The sequence below is a fragment of the Leptodactylus fuscus genome, chromosome 1 (assembly GCF_031893055.1).
Source record: "Leptodactylus fuscus isolate aLepFus1 chromosome 1, aLepFus1.hap2, whole genome shotgun sequence".
Classification (NCBI taxonomy): Eukaryota; Metazoa; Chordata; class Amphibia; order Anura; family Leptodactylidae; genus Leptodactylus; species Leptodactylus fuscus.
This window is the reverse complement of record NC_134265.1, coordinates 288,018,132-288,038,280: the sequence shown is the minus strand read 5'-3', so window position 1 is coordinate 288,038,280 and position 20,149 is coordinate 288,018,132. Positions and strand designations below refer to the sequence as shown.

Sequence of the window (20,149 nt, the reverse complement as noted above, 5' to 3'; positions counted from 1 at the left end):
ATCAGTGACGAAGTTGAAGTTACGCCGGGGATGGATATTTCAGCAAGACAATGATCCAAAACACCGCTCCAAATCCTCAGGCATTCATGCAGAGGAACAATTACAATGTTCTGGAATGGCCATCCCAGTCCCCAGACCTGAATATCATTGAACATCTGTGGGATGATTTGAAGCGGGCTGTCCATGCTCGGCGACCATCTAACTTAACTGAACTTGAATTGTTTGTCCAAAATACCTTTATCCAGGATCCAGGAACTGATTAAAAGCTACAGGAAGCGACTAGAGGCTGTTATCTTTGCAAAAGGAGGATCTACTAAATATTAATGTCACTTTTCTGTTGAGGTGCCCATACTTTTGCACCGGTCAAATTTTGGTTTAATGCATATTGCACATTTTCTGTTAGTACAATAAACCTCATTTCAATCCTGAAATATTACTGTGTCCATCAGTTATTAGATATATCAAACTGAAATGGCTGTTATAAACACCAAAATATTTAGAACTAAAAATGATTAAGATTAATAGGGGTGCCCAAACTTTTTCATAGGACTGTATATCTACAGGATGTTCAAAAGCAACAACAAGAAGAAAGATTTGTAAAGTGATTTTCTTACGATAGACCTTATGGGTTATGGGAACATGTTGGGGTTGTTAGGTTATTAACCTTGCTGCAGCATTTTAGATTAGCTGAAGGCGATGTATTTCTTCTATCTGGAAGACCTATAAATAGGGCATTACGGTAGTCCAGATAATAATAATACATTTTATTTATATAGCGCCAACATATTCCGCAGCGCTGTACAATTTATAGGGTTCAGATACAGACATACATAACAAAGAACGTCATTTCACACAATGGGACTGAGGGCCCTGCTCAAAAGAGCTTACAATCTATGAGGTAGAGAGGGTGACACAAGAGGTAGCAGGGGCGGCATTGCTTATACAGTGTTCAGACAATTTTGTGCATTAGGAATTGTGATAGGCTTGTCTGAAAAGATGCGTCTTTAGTTTGCGTTTGAAACTGTAGAAGTTGGGAGTTAATCTGATTGTCCGGGGTAGAGCATTCCAGAGAAGTGGTGCAGCTCGGGAGAAGTCTTGTATATGAGCATGGGAGGTTCTGATAATAGAGGATGTAAGTGTTAGGTCATTGAGTGAGCGGAGAGCACGGGTTGGGCGGTAGACAGAGATGAGGGAAGAAATGTAGGGAGGTGCGGCATTATGGAGAGCCTTGTGGATGAGAGTAATAACTTTATATTTTATTCTATAATGAATAGGCAGCCAATGTAGCGACTGGCACAGACCGGAGGCATCGCTGTAGCGTCTAGCCTGATAGATGAGCCTGGCCGCTGCATTCAGAATAGATTGTAGAGGAGAGAGTTTAGTGAGGGGAAGACCGATTAGTAAGGAATTACAGTAGTCAAGGCGAGAATGAATCAGAGAGACAATAAGTGTCTTTAGTGTATCTCTGGTAAGGAAAGGGCGTATTCTGGAGATGTTTTTGAGGTGGAGGTGACATGAACGTGCGAGTGATTCAATATGAGGGGTGAAGGAAAGGTCTGCGTCAAATATGACCCCAAGGCAGCGGGCATGCTGCCTAGGAGTTATAGTAAGGCCTGAGACTGCAATGGATATATCAGGGACAGGGTCCAGATGTGAGGTTATGAAGGCATGGACCAGCATGGAGAGGTCTTCTGTTGGAATAAGGTGTTTCAGTTTTGCTATGTTCCTTAAGTGGAAGTATGAAGATTTCATTATGGATTATACTTGGATCCTGAGAGACAATTTTCCATTAATAGTTGCTACCAAGTATCGCACATACTGATCACTGAAGGGGAGTAACACTAAGTATCGCACATAGTCTGAACTTTGAAGAGTTGTGTTTCTTATGGATAGAGATAGTGGATGTATAAGTTGCCATTAATTGCTGACCTCCAACCATGTTAACCTTATTTTTGTCAGGATTCAGCTTTAGCCAGCTGGCATTCATCCAATCTTGGCGTGAGCCAAGAAGTGGAGTTGTGCATGACTTGTTTGTCATTGTGACCCGACTGCACAGCCTGGATAGCCTCCAAGTGTATCTGTCTTAGTTATCTAGGAATTAATTTATGGCTGGAGATGGAGCAATGACTCCAGGCTTGAAGGATATATATAATTGGGTGGTATTATCTGTATAGTAGTGATAGACCAGGCCATGTATTAAGGGTGTGTTCACACAGAGGAATTTGCTGCGGATTTGTGGGCGGATTTCACCCTTGAATCTGGAGCAGATTCCTCCCAGAATCTGCCTCCCATTGAAAATGGCACGTGAAAAAAAAAACCAAAAAAACATCCTGCTCAATCTTGCTGTGGATTCCGCGGCTTGAGACACCCTCCTGATTAGATCCATTCATCCGGGCCTAATCGGGAGTGGGATGACGTGATGGAATGCTGATGGAATTTCCTCTTCATTTTCTGCCGTGTGAGCATACCCTTAATTTGCCTAATGGAAGCATGTAAACTGCAAACAGCATTAGGGATAACATCGATCACTGTGGAACTCCATAACTTGAGGGGATTGGTGATGATGACGATGAGCCAAGAGATACTCTTTGTGGCCTGTCCGCCAGTAACTCGCCTCTGTCCTTGGCCATGAGCGGGTCATTTAATACTTCTGAGTGCTAATTCAGTGCTATGTTTTTTTCCTGAAATTTCACTGAAAAGGGTCATAGATGTCATCACAAGATAACATGGTATATTGTTGTATAGCAACAACCTTTTTTATAACCTTGCCTAGAAAAGGTAGGTTAGAGACGGGTGTAGCTAGTCAACATATATGGGTCCATGAAGGGCTTCTTTAGCATTTTTGACTAGCTGAAGGCAATGTATTTCTTACATATAGGCATTACAGTAGTCCAGGCATGTGGTTAGGTAGGCATGCACCAGCTTGGTTTTTTCCACAAAGATATATGCGTTAGCAGTCAACGCTATACGTTTTTTTTGTATAGAATGTATATACAATTTAAAATCTACTCATCCTACTAGCCTGCATCCTGGTCCTTACCGCTGCTCTCCTACTGCAAATCACTGCTTGCTCTATGCTTCATACCCACACACTGTTTCCGTTCCTCTTAAAGAGGCAGTGTGCTGATGGACCCTGACTTTAGTCAATACTTCTTAAAGGCCCTACTCTCCTCATTCAGTGCCTAAGCAACCAATACATTTGGTGTTTTCTGTAGTTGACCGTGTCTGCTTCTCTGCTGTCTATTCTGATCTCTCTTTGCCTACTAATTTACGACTCCACCTGCCTTAACACTTGTCTTGACTGACTACAATTCACATTTACTGCATATTAGTGTATTCAGTACATTTATGTAACAGGTCATTGCTAGGGTTGAGCGATCGGAATCGGAAATGTTCGGATTCTGATCGGCGATTGAGTAAATTTCACAATCGCAATCGGAATTCTGATCCTGATCTTTTTGGGCGGGATCGAGATCGGAGGATATTTCCCACAATGCTTGGCTACTGGCCAATCATTGTGGGAAAAGCTTAGCACCCATAGGAATGAATGGAAGCGGCCAGGCGGCTTAACCCCTTGCCTGCCGACTGCGTCCATTCATTTCTATGGATTTACCGTAGCATGCCACTCTTATGCTTCCTCCCTGTTTTACCGTATACTCAGCTGAATATACGGTAAAACAGGGATGAAGCAGAAGAGTGGCAGGCTGCTGTAAATATCTGTGTGCTGCGCTGCTGTGAGGACGAAGCAAGTTCGCGAGTAGATAGATACTGTACATTGACTTGTCTATCTACTAGAACTTTGCTCAACTTACCTGCACAGAAGTGCTGCCACTGCCCTCCTCTGGTCCGGTCCTTTCTCCTTCACATGCCTTCAGAGCGCCCTGCGCCACCTGCCTCCCTAGACTAGTATTATAGAGATGGTGGGAGAAGGCGGGGCTTCTGGCTTAGGAGAGTGTGGGCGGTTACTGGGAGGGGAGACGTGAGTGATGTACTCGCCCCTGCCCACACTCTCCCAACCCACATTAAGCCCCGCCTACTCCCATCATCTCTAACACTAGCCTAGGGAGGTGGCGGCGCTCTGAGATCCTGTGATGGAGAAGACAAGACCGGACCGGGCCCAGAAGAACTGGGAGCGGCAGCGGATCTGTGCAGTTACGCGGACACCAGGGGGGCTTTTTTTAAAATCACTACACAGCGTGAAGTCAAAAAATTTAAACAATTTTTGGACTACATGCTGTGTAGTGAATAGGATCGTTTTTAAAATCCGATCTTCGATTATTAAAAAAAATCCCATTGACTTGCATTGGGATCGGGATTGGGTTCGAATGGAAAATGATCGGAAATCGGATTTTAAAAACGATCCTGAAATTTCAAGAACGGCTCAACCCTAGTCATTGCTAATAAAACCTACTCTTGGGTTATAATTTGCTTATAGGAAAAGTCCATTACTCCTTGTGGGTGTTAAGGGTGAAGACAACACAATTCCTTAACCTTAGCTCCCTGGTTTAACACTACACCAAATGAGTCTGACCCAGTGGATCCACATTATCTCTTGAAGGCCTCAAAACAACGTAGTGGATATTTCATGTGATCAGACACTATACATTATATTTGGTATTTAAGAAGTCTTAGTACAAATGTATATATTGAAGTCCAGACTGGTACATGGCGTTCATGTTAGAAATTGCATAGACAGACTCATCCTTAAATAACAACATGCTCAGCGAAAATGATAATTTATGACATTTACATTTTTGTACAGTTTGTTAAGCTACTCCACCTTCATGCATTATTACTAGGGATGGTAAACTTATGTGTCCCTAGCCAAGTCTTTATTTCACCATGCCATTATTAAGATAAAACATATCACGTTATTGCCAACTTAGGAGTGGCTGTAAATATAAGACGTGGTTCTATATGAAAGTACTAGTCATGGTTAATGTGCCAGGCATGCCTGAGCCATGTGCTGAGCCACACTAAACAGTAGGCTTGGAATAACTGTACTTCTAGAAGTCTCAATACGATTTCCGTTACAGATCTATAGCATACATGTGACTTTTATGTGTATTAATACTTTAAGAGCTATGGTTTATATCTACTACATCTGGTTTGTGTTTTTTTCTATGGCTTTGTCCTTGCCACCAGTCCTGGCAGGTCATTATAACTTGCTATAGTGTTACAGTCAAGAAGTCAAGCAGCAAAGATGGCGCCTCCTCTAATGTTCTAGTCTCAAGTCAGAATCGTTTTGCTGTCTGGCTTTCTGACCTCAGCTATGAGCTACCTTTGCTGCACATAATATAGGATGATGTGGTAAAGCGTTTACATGCCTAAACACTACGCTACCGACAAAAAAGCCTCCCGCTTTCCTGAATTCTTTGTGGAGAAACATATATACAGTGTGGTTCTTTTAAGTGTATCTCTTAGTCCATAACGTGGTGACAACAAATTAAATTCAATATACATGTCTGAGCACATCTAAAATGTCTATACTTGACATCATACCTATAATATGTGTAGGCAATGATAAGATAACCAGGTAGATTCATACAGCAATGAATGATTATGGAATGTCCACGTGATTATTATATGAAAATATTATGTCATATACACTACTAATACTCACACATATCAATACCACAGTGCAGTATGTTTAGTATTGTGGTCAAGCAGAGGTAATATAGCTTCATTTTGCATGAGTTCACTTACCAGTTAGAGTAGCTGCTCTAGAATCAATCTGTTCCCTTCTCATGCATGGAAAGAGATTGATCAGACCACAATAGTTGAATCCATTGGTATAATGGGTGTTAAGAACCTGGCATGCTAACTCTCTCCACAACTCCTACAGTGATAGCAGCCAAGGATGTGGGCAATTATTAAAAGGATCATGGAAAGGTGAAGGGGCAGGCATGTCCTAGGATATGTCATCAATATCAGATTGGTGGGGGTCTGACACATGGAACCCCAATTTGTCAGAAAATTGAAGGGGTTTCAGCATTTGGATATGTGCTGTGGTCTCTTCACTATAATCAAGCACAGAGCTGTACATTATATAGTCTGGTTGTGCTTGGTGTTACAGCTCAAATCCATTCACATGAATGGAATTGACCTGCAGCATAGCCTTGTGACCCTGGCCTGAGAAGATGTGGAGGTCATCCAAGCACCACAAACTCTTTAGGCTGCTGATTGTCAGGGTTCCCCCACTTTTGAGCTAATTTTGGTGGTCTATGCTTAGGATCGGTCATCAGTATTATAGTCCTGGAAAACCCCTTTAGATTGGGGCTCCACATTGCTGAAACACAGCTTCTTTTGTTGCAGATTTTTCTATTTTTTTTCGAGCCAGACCTAGGAGTGGCTACAAAAGGAATGGGAAATGTATAGGAAGTTCTTATACTTCTGACATCTGCTCAATCCACTCCTGACTTTGGCTAAAAAAAGCAACATCTGCAACAAAAAAAGCTGCATTTCCACAGCATGGGAAGCTGCATTTCCACAGCATGGGGCTTCAGCCTTAATGTGGCAGAATTCATCAAGGAAAAAACAGAAACTAGTTAAGGTACAACATATAACACTCTATAAGAGCAAATATACCTCCAATCAGGATATACAATATTTGTAGACATTTATCCAGTTCAGTTTTATATCGTGATTCACTGCTTCCTTCACATCCTTCAATAGGTACTGCTCCAGTTTCCTGGCCTTTATTGCTCAGGAATGGTGAGGACTAGAGAGAAAAAAATAAAGTATGTATATATATATATATATATATATATATATATATATATATATATATATAATGTTCATACTGAATTATTGTAATATTTTCTTGTAAATCCACCATATTTAATGCCGCTACATTTCTGCTTGCGACACCAATGTGATGGGATAAACACTAGATCCTTTATATGCACACTGAAACAAAATCACACTGAACTGCTTAGCATTTTTTACACATTTTCACATTGAGACATTTATTGAGCTGGTTCCTGGAAATGTCATTTACTTTATAAATGAGAATGGTTTAAAGAACGGAGAGAAAGTGAATTTGATAATAATGTCTTGGATACTTCAGCTCGCCACCCCCACCCCTTCTCTTTGACATACAAGAATCATATAGTAGCTGCCATTAGCTTTATAGCAGATTCTATAAAATCTCCTTGCTATTCAAGGCATGGCTGTATGATGAAACTGCCAATATACTTTATTCTTCTTGGACACTTCAGCTTGCATTTGCCTCACAAATTTCAGTCCTGCCAAATGTTAAAGTAATATTCAGTAGCACAAAATGTTCAATAAATGAAAAAAAGCTAAGTAGTTTTCTATGAGAATTATGTTGTTATATTTCTTGGGGATGACTGGAGGAAATGAAATGCAAAATCACATTTTTGAGTGTATACAAATAATTTCAAGTTTTCTACCATTAGTTATTGATAGAAGTCATCCAAGAAGTTCCATATTATTTAGAGCAGTAGGTATGTTGTATGCTTTTAACTTATGGAGTGACATTTGCAGAAATATTAACATTTCTGGCGTCTAGAAATAATGCTGGTGAAGCAAGTGCGAGTGATAATTCCAATTTTAGTTTATCTAGAATTATTTAGTGCTCAGGATTTTTTCCCACTTCATAGGAGAAAGCACAATAATATGCACACTACCTGGCAGATGTATTAATAAATGCAAGTTAGAGTATGCATATATTATATACCCAATAAAAACTCTTCTGGTCCTCTAATAGGGGTTTAAGTTTGGGCAACAAATTAAAGAGGATTCCCAAGTTAATGAAAAATTTGGCTAAAGTCAGGAATTGTGATATTATAACAATTGAATGTAGTTCACCCATTTGATCTCAGCACTGCTACCCCTGGCCTTTCCAATGGGCAGAAACAATGACCTGTCCATATATGTAGCATTACCTCAGTGGGAGAGCTCCTAAATTATTAATAATAATTCAATCAGGCGCAGTTATTGCCAGCTGTGGGCTAAGACCGGCAAACAAAATGCCAGGCTCAATAAGATAAGATAAGATAAGATATTCCTTTAATAGTCCCACAATGGGGAAATTTCAGTGATACAGTTTCATAGATGGTACAGTAGTATATAGCAAGAGAGAAACACATAGAAGCTCATGGCAGATAGAGAAATCCTAGGAATCATAGCAACTAAAAAAAAGAAAGAAACACAGACACACTGCAGGATCATTTAGTTCTCTGTGCAGATTGATGTTAATAATAATAATTATAATAATAATAATAATAATACAGCCGACTTGGTTGTAGGACACAAGGAGGGGGGTCACAGCATGTGGATATAACAAGCAGAAATTTTGCAGAGGTGGGGGACATAGTCAGCTATCATGATAACATGTGGTAGTTCCTTTGGTAGGTGATGAGATCTCCTGCTCACAGCTGATAGTTCGGTATCTTGCATCAGCACTATTGTCCATTAACCACAAAAAATGCCCCAAATGTCCTTCATCACAAGCCCTCCTCCTCCTCCTTTCTTCTTACCACAGTGTTCTACTGCCCCAAGGAAGTCAGAGGCCATCCAGGTATACAGGGTGCTGCTCTCTTGCCAAGCTTCCATAACTCCTGGGGTAGGTGGGTGATGGTTCCCAGGCTGTAACAGTGTCCCACGTGTCCACAGTAATAGAAAGAAATACCAGTCAGCTGTAGCATCTTCACACATCAGCAATTGACGCCAGAAATCATCTCCTTGAACGAAGAAGTCCGCATTTCCATGTAGGTTTCTCTTCCATGCCGCATGTTGAGCCATGCTGTCCTAGCTGGGGGGATGGTAACAGGCACATGTGGAAACCAGCTGAACCAGGTCTTGAGTCCATGCTTTACAATGGAAACAAAAGGAACAAAAAACTCCACAGGGTCTTCCATTCGATTTATAGTTGCTAAATTCATAGTGCTAGATTGCTTGGTTACCGGATTCTTGAAGCTAGAGAGAAAAAGAGTGAAAAAGGAAAGAAAAGTTTGCTCCCAGCTTGGAGCACTGCATCAGGCAGCCAGCCTCTCAGGGGGCGGCGCCTAAAAATATTATCCAGTATCAACCGCTTCTATAATTCTGGCACGGTCTAAGGCCTGGTTCACATTTGTTTTTAGTAGTCCATTTGGGGAGTCCATGTCGGGATACCCCCTCCTACCCCCCGCCCCCCCTTGACCGCAATTGAAAGCGGTGTGCAGTGAAAGCACACGGGCCATGTAGACTATAATTGGGTCCATATGCTTCCTGTGCAGTGTCATTGTGGAACATGCGAACATGAAAGTACTTCACAATCTACTTTCCTGTCCGCTTCATTCGTGCGGAGACAGTGAAAGCACATGGACCCATTATAGTCTATGGGGTCCATGTGCTTTCACTTCTCACCACTTTCCAATGCATTTGGTAGTGGGTTTGGGGTGTGAACCTAGACTTAGATAGTATTACTAGAGTGTTACTAGAGTTTCTACATGAACAGAACTTCGATAAGTGGCATACAGTAAGACTTAGGTGTAATACATACATAACCTAAAGGAGTTGACTAATGATTTTTTTCCTATTTTAATTATAAATTCTCTTCACAAAAAATATTCTTGAGTAATTCTGCAGTACCTGAATTTTTCTCATTTTCATTTTCTATTCACAGCAACAGGCAGAACTAGTCATCCCCTCAGTGCTTCCCCCATCAGCACTGCCTTTAGATTTACTAAGTGAGACTGTTTCTCGATTTGGGACTGTGGAAGAAGTAATGCGATACCTTGAACCGGATAGATGGCAGTTGGACTTAGAAGAATTGTACAGACCATCATGGCAAACACTTGGGAAATCCTATATCCACGGCAGAAAATCCAGAGGTATGTATAGCATGTTGTACTGCATGTCAAAACGTAAGACACTTTCTAAATAAACTTTTCATTAACGTCCAAGCCAATTTGTTAGTTTTTATTTCTACAAGATATATTTAACACCGGACTCATAAGCTGTCACTTCCACTGAATGATTACATTATTTTATTGTTGTCTATGAAATCCTAGAGGAACTGTATATGGTAGTCACCCAGCTCCCGCCATGATTTATTGCTCTCTATTCCTGTCTATGTATAGGATTACAAGAGTTCTGGAATATTAACCTATGGCCATACCAGCTTGTCTTCCATACATAAACTTTAGTCTTTCTTATACAAACTTTTGAATAACTATTTATTAATATCATTTAAGGAAAAATGTAATCTTTATGTCCATGATGTCATCTTTCTTAATCCTGTGCCTTTAGTAAAATGTACCATAGGAGTTATACAGTAGGTTCTGGTCACTACACGGTCTATACAGTATTAAAGGCACTTGGTTACTATTATCAAGTCACATGGTCAGTGAGATGGTATTTCCATATACAATATATCCTGAACCATCAGAAATGGTCACATTTGTGTTTCCATTAATGGAGATGGTGGAGCACATTGTCCATAACTTTTGTTACTGTTCTATATGCAGGTAAAGTTCAGATGATTCTCACATTTTCCCCCTAAGAGTGAACTCATTCCTGGTTGATTCATTTCTTAGAATTTCTGCTTTTAGATCCAATCTGTTCTTATCACATTAATGGCCTCTATTTATCATGCTGATGTACAAGCTACAGGCCAAGAGAGTTTTTCAAAGTCTAGTCTATGGAAAAGATTACACCTTTCTAAAATTTCTGCCATGGAAATTCTTCTGCTTCATCTGAACAAACCATGGGGAAATCAAATTCCCACCACATATGCAAATTTAATATTTCATTACTGTAGGGAATTGGGGCAGGGATTGATAAAGATAGTTTTAATGAGCTCTATGTAAATAATAATGAAGTGCTCATATCACTGCCTCTGTTTGCTAAGGTGATCATGGCAATATCCAGGTGACCCAGACATGGCAGAACTGCTTGGTCTACCCACAATTGTCACAACCTTGGTGCTGTTCTCTCTTCTAAGGTTGGAGACACAGATTGGCCCAGATTTACTAATTGTTAGTGTACCTCTAAACAGTCAGCCTAAGAATACATCAGACAGTGGCTGATGCTGGATATTAAATTTGGCGTATAATCAAACTTTCTGGTTTAAAGAGTTCCTTTTATGTCCTTGGGTACATGTGGTTTTATATACCACTAGAAAGCCGACAGTGTACTGAATTCAGCGCTCTGTCAGCTTTCCTGTTATGTTCCCCCGGAGCTGGAGATATCAATGCCGTTATAACAGCAACAATCTCAGCCCACTGTCAAAAGGGTGTTCCTGACAGTCTAGCTGGGCTGTGAGGAACGTCCCTCATGACAATTCTCATCCATAGCCCTGTACTGTCAGAGGGGGCATTTGTTACCGCCCAGCCATGACGCTAAGCTTTGAAGAACCATAGACTAGTACTGAGCTATGGACAAGTACTGTTAGGAAGGGCGTTCCTCACAGCCCAGCTGGACTGTCAGGAACTTCTGACTGTGGACAGAGATCGTTGCCGTTATAACAACAAAGATATCTCCAGCCCTGGGGCACATAATGAAAAAGAAGACAGCTTTTAAAAGGTCCTCTTTAAACCGAAAAGTTTGAATATATGCCACATTTAACATCCAGCATCAGCCACTATATGACGTCTGATGTATTTTTAGGCTGACTGTTTAAGGATATATACATCACATATTAACATGAATGAAATAAAATAAAGAACCCATTTAAATAATATAAGAGAAAAAATTCTACTACCCAGACAGGCCTGATCTAGAAGTGGAGCTACATCTCTTACTATGTATTGTTCCAGTTGTGCACAAAAATCAATACTCCTTAGACACACCATAAAAATGTCCCATGTAGAATGTGTGAATTTACCTTTAAAATGTTAAATGAAATTCAATCTTTATTGTTTGAAATATCAAATTCTATCAGCCCTGGAGGATGTCTAGAATATTCTGTTATCTGTTTTCACAAACAAATAGTAAGTAAATATCAGCGCCAAAGCATGGCTTCACGTCTCTGCAGCCAATACATCACTGTCACTGACGTATTGTTGAAGTCTGACTATGTGAATGTCTTGGGGGAACCATGTATCTTTACTGAAAGGTGAGAATGTTTGAAACGTTAGCAGAATGGGCCCGAGTAGCTGGGATATTTCTGAATATGTTAGTACTGTAAGAGAATAGAAGAAAGCACAGGGTAAAGCATTTATATTACTGATTTCTAGAAAACAGATGAGTGGACGTACACAAGAACAAGTCTCAGCATGTTTAAAGCAAAGCAGGCAAGAAGCTGCTAGTGCTCAGCCTCAGAGTCTAAACATATACATCCCCTTGTTATTGCCTTATATTGTGCTATGAGACACCATGTCAGCTATTGATCCAAGGTTTGAGGACATACATCATCAAAGTGTTATTTGCCCCCTTCTCCCTGTCATTTAATACCAAAAATGCCAGTTGTTCGCTATGTGCACAACTTCACTATGTTACAAAATTGTGGAATTTAGTTGAAATTACTGTGAAATTTACTTGGGTGTTCCCAGCTCAGGTATGCTATTTCATCTGCTAAGTGTAAAAAATAATAAGTTTATTAAATACATTGCTTTTACAAATGTTTGTATTCCTGATTTGTTTTTTAAAAAGGGAAACAAAATACCAAATATGTGAGAGAAAAGAGACCATGTCACAGTGAACAAAAGAAACAAGAAATAACCAAATTGAGCTCAGCTACATCTTTAGCCATTTTGTTTTGCAGCTGGTTATTCCTAGCTAGGAATCTACAAAAGACTTGGCAATTCCTGTGGATTTTATGGTTGTTATTAGAATTTATACAGAAAACCACATCTGCTTTCTCCCAACTTGTTCTAGATACAGATTCAATGTAGTCACAGTATATATAAAAGATTAGAAGTGAAGTGAGACTTGCACATTCGCATATTGTTCATGTAATAGAAATAATAGTGAGGTTAAGATTTTTGGAACAGAGGTTAGGATTTTTGGATTATGGTATTATATAGTTACATTATACAGTACATCCATGTGTGGTTGCCATGCTGAGGCATACAGGCATTACTGTATTAGGTCTTATTCACATGGCCGTTATAAAACTTATGAATATCTATGGCTCTAGTCACATGGGTCTGTGTCCATGTTGAGGGACAAATATAGAGCATGTAAGTTTTTTGACTGCCATGAAAAATGTTTTATCAAAAAAAGCTGATATGTAAATAGGCTTATTCACTGGCATTGTTATTAACACAGCTGACTGTCATGCGAATATGGTCTTAGACTACAATATACTGCACATATACATATGTGTACATATCATGGATGGAAGAGGGGTGATATCTGTACGTCACCAGTGCTTCTTCAGACCCATTGATTTCCTTCTGTGAGTTTGGGCTGTAAAACAGACAAACAATAGGACATGTAATGAGTTTTTCCTGGGCTCATGGCTCCATACACGAACCTGCGGTAATACATGAGAGTGTTTATGGGGCCACAAAAAATAATGGGTCAGTGCACCAGCAGAAAAACGTAGATGGCACACTGACAAAGCATGTTTGGGGGCATGGAGCCTTAGTGGTAGCTAAGGGGCAAGCCTAAGTGGTAAGCCTAAGCCTATTGATTTTCACCTTCCAATTTGCATCATGGTGGGGTGAATAAAGTCTAAGCCTAAGGTCACATTCACACTACTGAGATTCAACCATGAATCTCGGCCCATGTGTTGGCCAGATATACTGACCTGCACCTTATACCAGGAGAGGGACTACTATAATCATACAGGACAGTATCTTGTGTGGAGAAAGGGACTCCTAGCAGCGTAGATAACTATACGGTTAGGGGTTCCATGAAGACTCGTAAATCGGGCCAGCACATATACTGATGGCTAAAACCTGGTTGCATGATTGTGTCCTAAGGCTCTATTCACAGAACAGTATAAAATGCAGCTTCATTAGAATCGATTGACTTCAACCGGATATTCACATAACCATTTTTTTTTGGCAGTCTGTTTTAAAGGGTGCATTCACACGTAGTAAAATGGAGTGTATTTTGGAGTGTAATTTTACACGTGTAAAAAATGTGGCGTTTACGGAGCGGTTTTTGTAGCATTTACGGAAGCGTGTTTTTCTACACGCGTAAATGCTCCAAAAAATGCTCCGTAAACGCCACGTGTAAAAAAACGCTCCAAAATACGTGCGTAAATTTTTTTACACATGTAAAATTACACTCCAAAATACAGTCCTATGAAAAAGTTTGGGCACCCCTATTAATCTTAATCATTTTTTGTTCTAAATATTTTGGTGTTTATAACAGCCATTTCAGTTTGCTATATCTAATAACTGATGGACACAGTAATATTTCAGGATTGAAATGAGGTTTATTGTACTAACAGAAAATGTGCAATATGCATTAAACCAAAATTTGATCGGTGCAAAAGTATGGGCACCTCAACAGAAAAGTGACATTAATATTTAGTAGATCCTCCTTTTGCAAAGATAACGGCCTCTAGTCGCTTCCTGTAGCTTTTAATCAGTTCCTGGATCCTGGATGAAGGTATTTTGGACAAACAATTCAAGTTCAGTTAAGTTAGATGGTCGCCGAGCATGGACAGCCCGCTTCAAATCATCCCACAGATGTTCAATGATATTCAGGTCTGGGGACTGGGATGGCCATTCCAGAACATTGTAATTGTTCCTCTGCATGAATGCCTGAGGATTTGGAGCGGTGTTTTGGATCATTGTCTTGCTGAAATATCCATCCCCGGCGTAACTTCAACTTCGTCACTGATTCTTGAACATTATTCTCAAGAATCTGCTGATACTGAGTGGAATCCATGCGACTCTCAACTTTAACAAGATTCCCGATGCCGGCATTGGCCACACTTTTTCATAGGACTGTACACTCCATTTTACTCTGTGTGAATGCACCCTATGAGAAATTTTTCATTTCTGATTTACATCTCAATCATATGAATAGAGCCTAAGGGCTAGTTCACACGGGGACATGGACGCTGATTTTGACAGCAGATTTTGCGGCCAAATCAGCGTCCATACAATGTCCACACTATGTGAACTGCTCCCGCCGCGACCATCGCGGTCACGGCTTTCACCTCCGCTGTCGGCTCAAATGAATGAGCCGACATGGAGGGCGCTGCGGCTGGGCGGAAGCCGCGGCTCATCGCGAGCGGCTTCCGCCCGAAAGATAGGTCATGTCGCTTCTTTTTCTGCTAGCGAGCTAGCAGAAAGAAAAAAGCGAGCAGTTCACATAGGGATACATTGTATGGACGCTGATTTGGCCGCGAAATCCGCTGTCAAAATCAGCGTCCATGTCCCCGTGTGAACTAGCCCTAACACACTGAAAAGAGTCACATAACTGCACACATGCAATTTTCAGAACACCTCCTAGCAATGGTGTATGAAAAAGACATTATATGGATGGCATCTGATTAGTAATATAGAAATCAATGGCTCTGTGTGCTGTCTGTAGAAAACACTGACAGCACATGAACAAATCTCACTGAAGTGTGAATGAGACGCTTTTAGTAAATGTGTTATGTTCCTATTAATTCCGGATAGCACCCACGATCCTTGTTCATGTGTAATCTTGGTTGATCCATTTTTACATCTCTTAAAAATGGAACATCCTTTTGTTTCAAAGTATTTCTATGATTGTCGATATCTTTGGGTCTGTGAAAATGAATTACACGTGGAAGACAAGTTATAGACTTGCAATGATGTGGTGCTTCCATGTCTGAGACAAAAATGGACAGGTGATTGGTTTTGTTTTTAATGGACCCACGGTCAATGATAAAACAGACATATTCATGAATACATTGTTATAAATGAGTCTGTATGCTGTCTGTAAAAAAAATCATCATACCATGTGGAATGCGAATGTTTGCATAAGCCAATTGAATGATATTAAACTGCTAATTGTGAGACTGCACCAGGACTTGCAACCAGTAACAATAGCAATAACAGGTGCAGTCCACAACAACATGAAAGCTAGTGTCGCCTGTCTGTGGTTCTGGACCATTGGAGAACTAGAACGATGGACAGGCGGACTATTAAAATAGCGGTTACATATGGAGTCTGACAGACCCGATTGACTATAATGGATTCTGTTGGGTGCCAGTTTGTTCTCAAACTGATTTTTGGGGGACACAGTGACTGTCTTCTACAGAGACTCTGACACAAATTTGAACGTAGCCTTAAGTCTTGACTGTTAGCTGTGGCTGATGATGCTCATGTAATAGCACCATAGGTTTATCAGGCATGGACGAGATATAAAACCTAAAGCTTTATAAGGTCTGGTTCACATCTGCATTCGGGCCATTGCTTTCCCCTCTCCACATTAAAAAATGCAGAGAGAAAAATCCTGCAAGCAGGACTTTTCTCTCCTCATTTATCGTGCGGACACCACACAGCCCCCATTATAGTCCTTGGGGTCTGCAGATTTCCTAAGGTAACCGCTTTTTTATGCAGATTAGGTTTCCGTACAGGCGGTCCCCAAGCAGACTCCTGGAATGGAAACTCCTGCACAAATGTGAACCGGGCCTAAGTTTCCTTTTTGGGGTGATCCGTTTATTGTTTTGCCATTGAAAAATTAGCAATATTAGCTTAGTGGTATTAGTAGCAGTAATTGCTGTTTTGTGGTTTATTTTTGTAAATACAAACAATTTTAGGAAATCTAGAAAATAGAAATGCGCACATTGAAATGATCTTATTCCACATGTCATATATTTTTTTTATTCACAAGAGAACTGAATAACTAAAGCTATGTGTAAATCTATACTAAGGCTGCATTCACACAGAGTAACGTTGGCGTTTTTTGCGCTTATTTTGGCACATAGCGCCACGTTAATGCCGCGTATATGCTGCGCTATTTTGCGGTCGCGTTAAACGGCGCAAACGCGGCGTATACGCGGCGTTAACGCGGCGCTATGTGCCAAAATAAGCACAAAAAACGCCAACGTTACTCTGTGTGAATGCAGCCTAAATGTGATTGAGATGGAATTTTCACTTCTATGAGATTTCAATGAGCAAACAGAACTTGACTTGCAATAACTGTATTGTTCTTTTTGTATCTCCCCAGTACTTGACCTGAGTATTATGAGAGATGAAGTGAGGTTGTACAGTTGCACGCCACGTAACTTCTCTGTGTCTTTACGGGAGGAATTAAAAAGGACAGACGCTATATTTTGGCCAAGTTGCCTCCTGGTTAAGCGATGTGGAGGAAACTGTGCTTGCTGCAGCCTCAGTTGCGGTGAATGCCAGTGCACCCCTACTAAGGTCATCAAGAAATATCACGAGGTACACATTTATTTTGTCTTTCTTAGAGATGAAATCTTTCACTATTTTTGCAATGAATTTTCACAATTTGTTACATTTTCAATATACAGTAGTATATATCTATATGCATATATAAGCTATAGAATGGTGGGTTTAATCTCTAAGGCCAGGGCCTCACAGGACGTAAACACTGCTATTTGCCTGCGGTAGAAACGCCATAGGAAAAATCGCGGCATTTTACTGTCAGGGAAAAGTGGATAGGATTCTAGCAAACTCCAAGCCCACTTTGCGATAAAAACCATGGTGCGGTCATGCTGCGATTTCCAAAACCACTCCGGTTTTGGAAATTGCAGCATGTCAATTATACCTACATAAACGCCGGCGGTTTCCCCATAGGTATAATTGTAACAGAAAATCCGCAGAAGACCAGGAATAGCATCTGCAAGGAGTTTGTATGTTCTCCACGTGTTTGTGTGGATTTCCTCCCGTACTCCAAAGACATACTGATAGGGAAAAATGTACATTGTGAGCCCTGTATTTAAAGAAAAAAAAGTCCGTAGAGGAAAACTCTGCAAACTTTCTGTCTAAAGCGATGCAGGAAAAACCGAAATGTGTTGCCACCACGTTTTTTCCCGCAGCGCTTTTTAGCTGTGGGATATCCCATAGAGCCTTAGGCTGAGGCCCCACGTTGCGGAAACGCCGATTTATTTGTTGCAGATTTTGTAGCCAAGTCCAAGAATTGCTACAAGAGGAATGGGAAATATATAGTAAGTTCTTATACTTCTACCTGCAGCTCACTCCACTCCTGGCTTTGGCTCAAAAAATGCAGCAAAAATAGCTGCATTTCCGCAACGTGGGGCCTTAGTCTAAAGGTTTTACCCTTGGTTCACATCTGTGTTTGGTAATCCGTTCAGAACACATTTGTAAGCGTTGTGCAGTGAAAGCACACAGACCCCATGTGGACAGGAAAGTAGGTTGTGAAGTACTTTCCTGTCCACATGTTCCATGCAAAGATCTCACGGCAAGCACACGGACCCCATTATAGTCTATGGGGATCCGTATGCTTTTACTGCACAGTGCTTGCAAATGCATTCGGTAGTCTGTCCGAGGAGGGTCCCCTTGCGGACTCCCCTGAACGGATTACAAACGCAGATGTGAAGAAAGCCTTATGAAACATGGATTCACTGTTTTCTTTAGAGCCAGATATGCCCTTCATGTTTGGTATCTTGTATACCTGGCGTGAAAAGATCTTTTTTTTGTCACAACACAATTTTTTTTTTTTTATCAAAGCTAGACATCTCACAACCCTCATTTTCAGATAGCTCACACTCTAAGGACACATCTGTATAAGTAATGATAAATCTGTATAAGACTGTTGTTAACCAGTCTCTTTTGTATCTTTTATATAGGTTCTACAAGTTAAGCAAAGGACTGGTTTAAAAATTCTGCAAAAGTCATTGACAGATGTGGCTTTGGAACACCACGAGGAGTGCGCTTGCCAATGCAAGGGGAACACTGAAGGATAAATGGACAAGTAAATGAATCATATTTAAAGCACATACAAGATATTGCTGTTTCTCCGGGGAAATAGCTTACTCTTACACTGTAAACATGGAAGTCTATTTACGGCTGCCAGTCTTGCAGATGTACAAGTATGTCATGATGAGAGGAGACGTTGGATAAAACCTTCCATTAACGTTTGGTTGGTCCAGACGCCACATCATTGAGAGGGTATTAGTCAGTGTGGCTGCCCTTTAATATTACTGTACACAGATGAAGCCCTACATTAGGACAAGACATAATCTTACATAAAAATGTCTACTGGACAGATTTTGTGGAGATCTGCTGTAAGACTGACCACAGCACTGCATAACATCATGGTGGAAATATATTCAGTTCCTGATGTCAGCTTTGAAATCCCAGAGAAGACTATTTGCATGCTATAAGCATTTTTTCGTGTGGTGGGAGCAGTTACACCCAGTTTTGTAAGTGTGACTAAGAAAGTGAGGTTTTTCTCGCTAAAACCTCACCGAGTCATTTTCAGTTGACCTTTCATGTCTTCCTACAATGTGCTTGGACCAATGCATTTATTAATCACAACCGACGTAGACAGACGCCTCGATCCAGCTAAACGTTTTTGTTGTATTGTACTTTTCATTGTGTTACTTTTGTACATTTTATATTCTTTTCAGGTATATCGATTTGCTTTTCTAATTGTGTTAATTTTATCCCTTTTTACATAGATATTTAATGTGCTCTTTTACAGCTTAGACTTTTTTTTGTGTAATTCATTATTATTTTCTCTTGTTTTATTAAGCCCAGTTGAATTATGGTCAAGGTGCAGGAGTTGGGTATTTGTATATGGTGCTACAAAGTGAAGTATCTGGGCTTTACATTAAAGTAAATGGCAGATGGAATGAACATATTGGTACTGAGCTGCTACTGAACAGTCTTTAATATCTGCTATCAATGTAGTTTCTTTCAAAAATATAATATGATGCAGACTCAAACTTCAACATGTCTCCGAGCTGGTTATTATGAATCCATTATCTACCAAGCAAAAACATGCAATCACCATTATTTGCCTATAACAATGCACATATTAAAACTTTCTCCTTAATAAACAGAATAAAAATTTGCCTCACATTTTCTTATGATTTATTGCAGATATGTAACAAATTTTATGATTTTTTTGGAAAATTCTGAGAGAAATGGAAGTGATTCTAAACATGTGTTACAATAATATTGTACTATACAGAAAAGGACCTATCCAACCAACTACTACAGAAGTATCAAATGGATAAAAGGATCCGCGCTTACCAACCGTAGTTCTTGTTGCATTCGTTTATTAAAGCCTCACACACAACGCGTTTCGAAACCGGAAGCTGGTTTCTTCT

The 20,149-nt window shown here is 40.3% G+C and overlaps 1 protein-coding gene across 1 annotated transcript in view; it reads left to right on the top strand.

Moving 5' to 3' along the window:
* The window catches only part of PDGFC (platelet derived growth factor C), a 184,461-nt gene extending 164,574 nt beyond the window's left edge, over positions 1–19,887 (top strand). The window contains exons 4-6 of the mRNA XM_075257758.1: positions 9,632–9,839; positions 17,056–17,273; positions 18,662–19,887. Coding sequence (XP_075113859.1) covers positions 9,632–9,839; positions 17,056–17,273; positions 18,662–18,778 — 543 coding nt within the window. The 3' untranslated portion in view covers positions 18,779–19,887. The remainder of the gene's footprint in view (positions 1–9,631; positions 9,840–17,055; positions 17,274–18,661) is intronic.
* The last annotated feature ends 262 nt before the right edge of the window (positions 19,888–20,149 follow it).